Consider the following 8,906-nt stretch of genomic DNA (forward strand, 5'->3'; position numbering starts at 1 on the left):
TACTGAATGGGATGTAGCTGAGAACAATGTGGATTTGGGCTGTTATTCACAGCTGGAGCTGTGGAGGTGGAAACACTGCATTAGCCAAGCCCAGTGAAATATTCATTGGTTTAAAAAAAGTCTTATTAAGCTTTATATAGTTAGGCACAATCACCCTTGAGAGAGAGAGAGAGAGAGAGAGAGAGAGAGAACTAAATTGAATAAAATAGAGTAAACAAAACAGCTGGAGATCAAGAAAGATTCCTCCCATTTGTTTCATTTTAGCCTCTGGAAGGCTTAGTTGTTGGGGGGAAAAAATGTGCTTCTTACCTGAAGCAAATACTCTCCAGCAACCACGCATCACACAACAAAAAACACCAAGCCAGGAACCTATCCTGGCAACAAAGCCCGTTGCCAACTCTGTCCACATATCTATTTAAGGGACACCATCATAGGACCTAATCACATTAGCCACACTATTAGAGGCTTGTTCACCTACACATCTACCAATGTGATATATGCCATTATGTGCCAGCAATGCTCCTCTGCCATGTACATTGGCCAAACCGGACAGTCTCTACGCAAAAGAATAAATGGACACAAATCTGACATCAGGAATCATAACATTCAAAAACCAGTAGGAGAACATTTTAACCTCTCTGGCCACTCAGTAAAAGACTTAAGGGTGGCAATTCTGCAACAGAAAAGTTTCAAAACAGACTCTAATGAGAAACTGCTGAGCTTGAATTATTATGCAAACTAGATACCATTAACTTGGGTTTGAATAGAGACCGGGAGTGGCTGGGTCATTACCCATATTGAATCTATTTCCCCATGTTAAGTATCCTCACACCTTCTTGTCAACTGTCTAAATGGGCCACCTTGAAAGCTTATGCTCTAATAAATTTGTTAGTCTCTAAGGTGCCACAAGTACTCCTGGTTTTTTTTGCGGATACAGACTAACACTGCTGCTACTTTGAAAACAGCTCAATAAAGTTCTTACTTACTGGCAGATGACCCCAGTATGGCTTCTTTCTCAGCCAGTCAGCACTAGCTGTGCAAGGACTAAGAGCAGAGGATAAATTATCTGTCACCACCGTCACTCTAAAACAGTGGTTCTCAAACTTTTGTATTGGTGACCCCTTTTACATAGCAAGCCCTCCCTTACAAAATTAAAACCACTTTTTATATATTTAACACTATTATAAAAGCTGGAGGCAAAGTGCAGTTTGGGGTGGAGGCTGACAGCTCGCAGTCCCCCATGTAATAACCCTATGACCCCCTGAGGGGTCCCGACCCACAGTTTGAGAACCCCTGCTCTAGAATTAGAGCTAGCTCATTGCAGCTGGATGCGAGCATGAGCAGCTCAATCAGGGTGCTAAGCAACTCATGAAGGGGCTGCTCTCAACTTCCAGTAACTTCCCTGGTTGTTGAGGGGGCTCAGCACCTCCAGCAGTTGATCAGAATCCTGCAGAATGGAGCTTGTGATGCTAGGGAGCACTGGCTCCAGAATTATGCTTAGCTGCATATTTTCACTCTGGTGGATATAAGATACACAGTTCTTCTTCTTGCTAATGGTAGTTTTATGGCAAGTTCTCAGGGCTGCTTGCTGAAAATTTACCGCTTAGGTTCTGACAGTCAAACTTCATAAGACTCAGAGAGCGCCACAGCCAAGTACTGTATACTTAAATCAGAGCTACCTGGTCTGAACAGATCCCTAAAAGCCATAGTCTGCCCTAGATTTGAGTGTGCAAATCCCATTGACATCAGCGGATATACCACCTGTGGCTTGAGGGCAGTATAGTTTTAGAAAGGGCTGCTGAGCAGTAAAGAAAACAAAACAGAAGGCAGTTTACATTTACTTGTCTACTTAATCAGTGGTAAAGAATTAACAGTATAATACGTCAGAAGATATACAGTAGAATTCTATTTTAATGATCTTTTCAGGCTACCATGGTTTTGTTGTATTCAAAGGATCACTCTAACCCAGTCCATAAAAGAGTGAACTTTCTAAATCAGAAAGAAAATCTTCACCTTGCAAAGGCAAATCTTCACATTGCAAAGGCTATGACGCATTTCGGTGCTAAGAAAAGTCAGTCATACCATAACTGGCACCCCCATAAATTGTAACATTCTCTGTCTGCAACCAAGCAACACTCAGAGATATGAAATTCTTTCTTATCTTTGGAAATGACAGGAGAAAAATCAAAGAAATTATCTCCAGTTTTAATCTTACAACAAAATACCCATTGATCAGTATAAGCACAGGGCAAGCAACTCAGCATCAATAGGGAATTGCTGTTGGAAAATGAGATGCAAGTCATATCTGTCTAAACTATCTATTCTAGCTGTCAAGTGGTTTTGCTGAAACATCTGTCACTGTGGTAGTTAAGAGCTAGCAGTGATCAGTAAATATTTATCTTTGATTAAATGGCCAACCTCTTGAATGAGAATGCATGTGCTGGGTGTTTTATCATGTATTTATTATGTCTCTTTAGATGAAGAAGCAGAGGGTGGAGAAATATCCAAAACCATGTTGGAAAATCCAGAGATAGAAGGAAAAAGCAGTGCCTCCTAATCTCTAGAGACTGCTGGATTTACAATGTCCATCAACAGACTTTACAAATGTTCTGTTTTTCACAGATTCCAAGCCCTAGTAGAAACTGTAGTGGTCTGGGCAGGACTATGCAACACAATTGTATCTGGATGACATTAATTTGCAGCTACTAATTAGCATTTTCCTGCTGTTTTCTACTGTAGTCCATCAAAAAGCAAGTAATCTACAAATCTCAATCAGGAAAAAACTAAAGAATATATGTGATTTTTTTTTTTTTAATTCTTGTCAGTTGCACCATATTGATACTAAGCCAACCAAACCCTTTTTGATAGTTTCAATGATTATGTTTAACAGCTGTACAAAACAATAACCATGCTAAATATAACTCCTGATTAATTTTCCAAATTATTTTTTTCAGTGACACCAAGTCTTGTTTCCCATCCAAGATGAGATTATGTCAAGTGTACTGGGATGCAGATAGGGAGGGGATGTTTCTGATCTTTAAAGGTAGAAGAAACACACACATCCATGATGTACAAACTTTTGGAACTTTCTGAGGTTTTTGTTCTCTTTGAGAAGAGAAATGGGGTGAAAAAGCCTGAAACAAAACATTTTTTCTTCCTCTTTTCCAAAATGTTCCATATGCTTCTTAAAACACCAAAAAACTTTTTGAAAATCTCTTCAGTTTATTCAGCCCTATCCCCAGGCAGATAATCTCTGGGTTTTTCTATTCCCAATAATTATACTACTTCTGTCTTTTCTGTACACAGCCTCAATATTCTATTTGTTCAGATGTATTTAAAATAAAATAGCAACATTTGTAAGTGATTTAAATTGTTTACTCTCACCCTGGATATTAAATAGATCCCATCTCTTTTGTCTTCTTGAATCTTTGATGTATCTCCTGTATGGCAAGGAATGAATCAGAAATACCATAATACACAATGCTTTTGTTTCATTTGTGGTTTTTTGGTTTGTCTATTTATGACGGAGCTATTCCATTCATTCTGGGTTTACTAAAATATATTTAAACAAAGACTCTCTGCCTGCACTAAAAGATCCTCCATGTTTTGTTACAAAGATTGTATCCCTGAAAATATTTTGCATGTATCCCTTTATTATTCAGGATATAGAGTCACATAAATGCATGCACTTGTGTTGGAATCGGAGTCAATGGTCATTTGAAATTCTTACAAAGGTATAAAGTGCAGCTAATTCTGATAATCAGGCACTTTTATTTGCACACTGTGTCTCTGTTGGAATATGGCTTACAGGTGGAGATATTAATGATACATGAAAATTGGCAATACTCAAAGGATGATGATCATAAATCCCACATAGAGCCAGAGCAATGGGGCTTTATGCTGCTGGCTGTCCTATAGAGGGAGAGGGGCATGAATGCATACCCTAGCCTAGAGGCAAGATGGAGGGCTGCATCACAGACAGTAGGCCAGTCTATAAGACGGCAAAGTGATCTTTTCTCTGCCTAATTCAGAGGAGGGATTTGAATCCATATCTCCTACCTTCCAGGTGAGTGCCTTGATCGCCAGGCTACAGAATCATTCTCACACACACTCTCTCTTTGGTTCAATGTATATTTAAGTATTTCTACAAAGAGAAACAACTTCATCAGGAGAAACTGAGAGCAGCTCATCCTAGAATAGCCTATAGCCTAGCGGTTAGGGGAATTCTGAGTTCAAATCCCTAGTTCAGAACAAGGAGTCAAACCTAGGTTTCCCTGCCTCCCAGGCAAATTCCTTAGCTATTGGGCTATAGGTTATAAAGTGGGGACACATGCTGTTTCCTAGCCCTGAAAATCTCTTCCCTTGCCAAAAGGGACATGTGGAATTTGTTGGCCAGAATCGAGTCACCAAAACTGAATTTTTCAGCAAACAAATGATTTCCCCCCAAACTTCATCCAGCTCTAGTAGAGACGGCTGTGCCTGTGCAGCCCCTATGCAGACATCACTGGCCATTGGACTACACAAGTGCAGATTCCATTGCTATTTCCCTATCCAGACTACTATATTCCCTCCACACCAGCTCATTCCTAGCTGGCACAGAGTGTGCAGAGGCACCCCGCACAAATACTGTGCCTTCACATCCCTTTCCTCCCAGTCCAGGCAAGCCTTGTGTGGGCCTTTCAGCAAAGGAGGAGTTTCCCCTGAACTGAGTGGGAGCTGAGCTCCGCCACTTCCTGCTGACCCCTGTCCAACAGGAACTAAGTCCTATACCTTTTCACAAGTTATAAAAACACTGTTCCACTAGAACAAGATGAAAGCGCTGCCAAAGGTTGAAAAAGCAAAGGAGATGGCATCAGAAAAGCAAAGTGGAAGGATTAGACAACAGGAATTCAAAGTTGGCATTGCACTTGCAATGCCTGGTCTGACTTGGTTCTGTGTCCCAGTCCCCATTTCAGGCCTTCATGGCAGCCTGCTCCAGCAAGGTACTTAATCATGTGCCTAACTTTGAATACCTGAGTAGTCCCATGAAAATTAAGCAGTGAAGTACCATTACGTGGGACTTCTCACATGCTTAAAGTGAAGCAGGTGTTTTAGCCTATATGAATTCCCCTTCTTTTTCTTCACATTTGGAGCACTGGCTATTTTGAACACTGCACTTTACAGTACATTGACAGTGAAATCTGGGTTACATGCATTGATGTTAAACAAATGCTTTCATTAACCGAAGGTGTTTTGCAGGAGTTTTCTATTAGAATGCCAATGAAACGAATCAATGGCACATAAGGTCCAATATGGCACACACATACACATGTGCTTAACTTTATATGACAGTAGTCCCATAATTGCTCACACGTGTAAAGTTAAGCATGTGCTTAACTGTTTGTAGGATCATGGCTTTCATGCTCAGAAACTCACACGAGGCACTCAGCACCTTGCAGGGTTGGGCCCTAATTTCTCTGGGATGCTTAAAAAGACGCTGTGACGTTCCCAAGAGTGACACAAAGCATGGGTACCAACCTCAGGGCAGACTGTTAAAAAACTAGGGCCCAAACCCCAAACTGGTCATGAGTTTTAAACTGAGATTTCACCAACCAATTGCACTAAGTGCAAACTCCTCAGGGGCACATAGCCTTAAATGGAGTCACAGACAGTCCCCTTGGATACTCCAGTCTGTCTTGTCACCCACGTGAGCATATCTCTGTGATAGATGGCCCTTAAAACTAAAATTCACAGCACTATTCAGGTTACTCCTAGTCCCAAAGGACCAGTCACTTACCTCAGGTCAACTGCACTGTAGCTTGCACATCAAGGATAAGGTTTGAGGCCAATCCTATAATAAACTTTGTGAAGATTTATTAAATAGGAAAAGGAAACTAGAGAGTTATTTACAAGGTTAAAGCAAGTGAATATAGACACATGAATGAGTTATAGGTTTTAAAAGGTAATAGAGGTTTCTATACTCAGCAAGCTCTGTTTGTTCTTCAGGGTTAACCCCAGCTAAGCAGCTGGGGCTTTCTTGAATATGCCTAGGAAATGCCTTGCCCCCCCCCACAGAATTCCAGTATCAGAGAGATCCTTAGTTCTTTTATGGGATCTCAGCTGCTAACTCTGGTGGTGGGAAGAGTCCACTTATGTGACTCACATTCACTGGGAGATCAGAACAATAAGAGTCTTTAGTCCATTTGTTGACTGTTCCTCAAATCAGAAGTAGGGAGTTTCCAGTTGTAAGATCCAACCATAGCCTGTCTGGTATTGATGGGACTCCTCTTTAGGAGGGGGGTGGTGGTAACAATTTTTGCAGAAGAGCAGCTCTTCTCACTTAATTAATGTCCCTCTCTTGTGCGGTGATTGATACAGTCACAGAGGGGTTCACACTACACCCACCCAAACATTACATTATAATATGGAATACACATATTACAACTAAGATTAATGCATGCAGCAACTCACTAATATTCAACAGAGTCCAAAGACTAAACACTTGCTTGTCATTCTAATACTTATTTTATCACTATTAACCCACAAGTGAACCAGACAGATTTCAGCTACTTATCTGTCAGTCTTCAGTTGAATCATGGGGACCTTGGCATGAGCTGGTGCCTGGTCTGCCAGGGTACAGATGCCACTGAGAAAATGTAGTATAGAAATAAACAAGGGAAAGGAGTAAATCTAAAATAGAAAACCGGTTACCTTCATCTAAGGAGATGAAAAAAAAACAGCAACAAAACAGGAGTTTTTTAAACATGACTAAATTCAACAGGGTCAACATATTTAATCTATCCAGAAAGTATTTGGTGCCAGCTTTACATACAAGGAGCAACATTGCGAACAGTCAGCAATGGGATTTCTCATTTATACAGTAACCACTTTAAGGCCCTGATTCAGCCAGGTTTCTAAGCAGATGCCTAACTTTAAGCATGAGACTAATCCCACTGAAGTCAATGGGACTACTCACATACTTAAAATTAAGTACATGCTTAAGCGCCTTGCTGAATCAAAGCCTTAAACCTTTATTATGGGTAGTCTGATACATGTTGCACAAAGCATCGAACCCAGTTTCCACTCCAGCCAATTTGGTCCAAGTGCTGTATATTATTGGAAGCTTCCCTATTGTCAGTGTAAATGATGCATGCTCTTCTGCGAATTTATGGAGCAAAGAGAGCAATTCTGCTACAAAGCAGGAAAAATGTATCTATTCTGATGTGGCTTTTAGTGTTTAATGGAGCAATTATTCATTTTCAACTACTCACTATGAAAAAAAGCATTAGTTCATTATGTGGTAGATATATTTAATATGTTCTGGGTATTTTGAGTGCTTACAGAGTCAGCCTTGAAAGCTCACATATCTCATTGGAAAGCTAATGTTCCTTGGCTATGACCTATGGCTTTGCTGTCAGAAGATACATACGATATATAGGCAAACATACTGGATCTTCTCCTGGTCTAAATAGATGTATTTCCATTTACATCCTGCATGGCAATACATGGGCGAATATACTTTTGGGGAGATTTATTAGAATTTTCTCAAATTAGAGAGAGCAACTTAATGAATAGAATTCTTGGATTTCTAAAAAGCAATTTATCTGCACTTAATATATCTATTCCTCAGCTGGCTGGACTTATGCCATATGTTTTGTATTGATATAGTATTGTATCCACCATGCTTAGAAAAAAGGTGATTGATGGAATGGGAAAAGTACACAAGGTTTGTATGGCGGTACATTTCAAAAGAGACTCCAGAATAGCTCCCGTTATAGCTAACTAAAGGCCACATTCAGCTCCCAGGGAGTGAAGTCAAAGGACATCTTGCCCATTGATTACAAAAAAAGTTGGCTCGGGCTGTAATTGCAGCTGCTGTTTAGGGATCATAACCCAGATACAGTAGTAGCAGTGGCTGAAACCTTATGTGTGTTCGAAACAGATAAAAATGGCCCCTAACAGAGCACAATACAAAGAAGGGTGATTTGGCTAAGAAGTCCTGAACCTTGCTTAAATCTGTGTTTACCATGCTCGTCAATAAATCTTGAAATGCATCTCAACAGGAATCAATATCATCCTATTATCTTCCCTGCACGGATGCTATTGAAATAAATGGCAGATGATGTACTGTATACTCTCTACCATCTGTGTTACTACTTTATGTCAGTAGCATTTACACTGACAGGTCATTTTAAAAATGTTTGAATGTTCTTGTGTAAACATCACACAGCTGGAATTAATATTACTACTGCAATTTTCACATTGTCAACATCCTCACAGTTATGTCATGATGTCCTAATGGCTGAAGATCCGAGTTACATAACAAGGCATTATACATCCTTTGTCATCATTTCCATATAGTGACAATGTCTGGATATGTGCAGTGTAATTGTACTTGTGTTAGTCCTAGTATATTAGAGAGACAAGATGTTGGTCCAATAAAAGATATTACCTCACCCTCCTTGTCTGTCTAAATGTCTGTGCACAGTCACACGGAGACATGAACCCAGAATATGTGATGGTGCAGCGTGATAGAAAGGTTTTCTGTAGCGTAGACTAACCCTGAGAGTGTGTGTGTAAATAGTATGGTGCAGTGCATTGAGGAAGCCTCTGAAAGACATGACCAGAAACGTGCAGTTGAGACTTTAAAGGTCCTAAATGCCCATCCATTGTTGTGCCTTCCACCAGTTAAGGACAAAAATAGACAGTATTGCCAAGATACTGAAGCACAGCTTAAATGCTGGGGTGAGCATGTGTGAATTAATGAACAAATCCCCACCAACAGGTAAACTGCAACGTAATCAAAAAATGAATCCAGCAGAAAACAGGCCGGTGACGTTAAAGGAAGTAATGCTTGTGGTCAAACAGTTACAAAATACTTTGTCTTGATAGTTCATTAGAACTACTAAAGAGTGGAGTCCTGGATT

General features: G+C 40.2%; 1 protein-coding gene across 3 annotated transcripts in view; it reads left to right on the forward strand.

The window, feature by feature from the left end:
* The window catches only part of PKIB (cAMP-dependent protein kinase inhibitor beta), a 104,721-nt gene extending 96,305 nt beyond the window's left edge, over nucleotides 1-8,416 (forward strand). For all 3 annotated transcript variants that reach the window (XM_074948330.1, XM_074948331.1, XM_074948332.1), the window contains exon 4: nucleotides 2,478-8,416. In XM_074948330.1, the coding sequence (XP_074804431.1) occupies nucleotides 2,478-2,557 (80 nt within the window). In that variant the 3' untranslated portion in view covers nucleotides 2,558-8,416. The remainder of the gene's footprint in view (nucleotides 1-2,477) is intronic.
* Nucleotides 8,417-8,906: the final 490 nt, after the last annotated feature.

Source organism: Natator depressus, chromosome 3 (assembly GCF_965152275.1).
Source record: "Natator depressus isolate rNatDep1 chromosome 3, rNatDep2.hap1, whole genome shotgun sequence".
In the NCBI taxonomy this organism is placed as follows: domain Eukaryota; kingdom Metazoa; phylum Chordata; order Testudines; family Cheloniidae; genus Natator; species Natator depressus.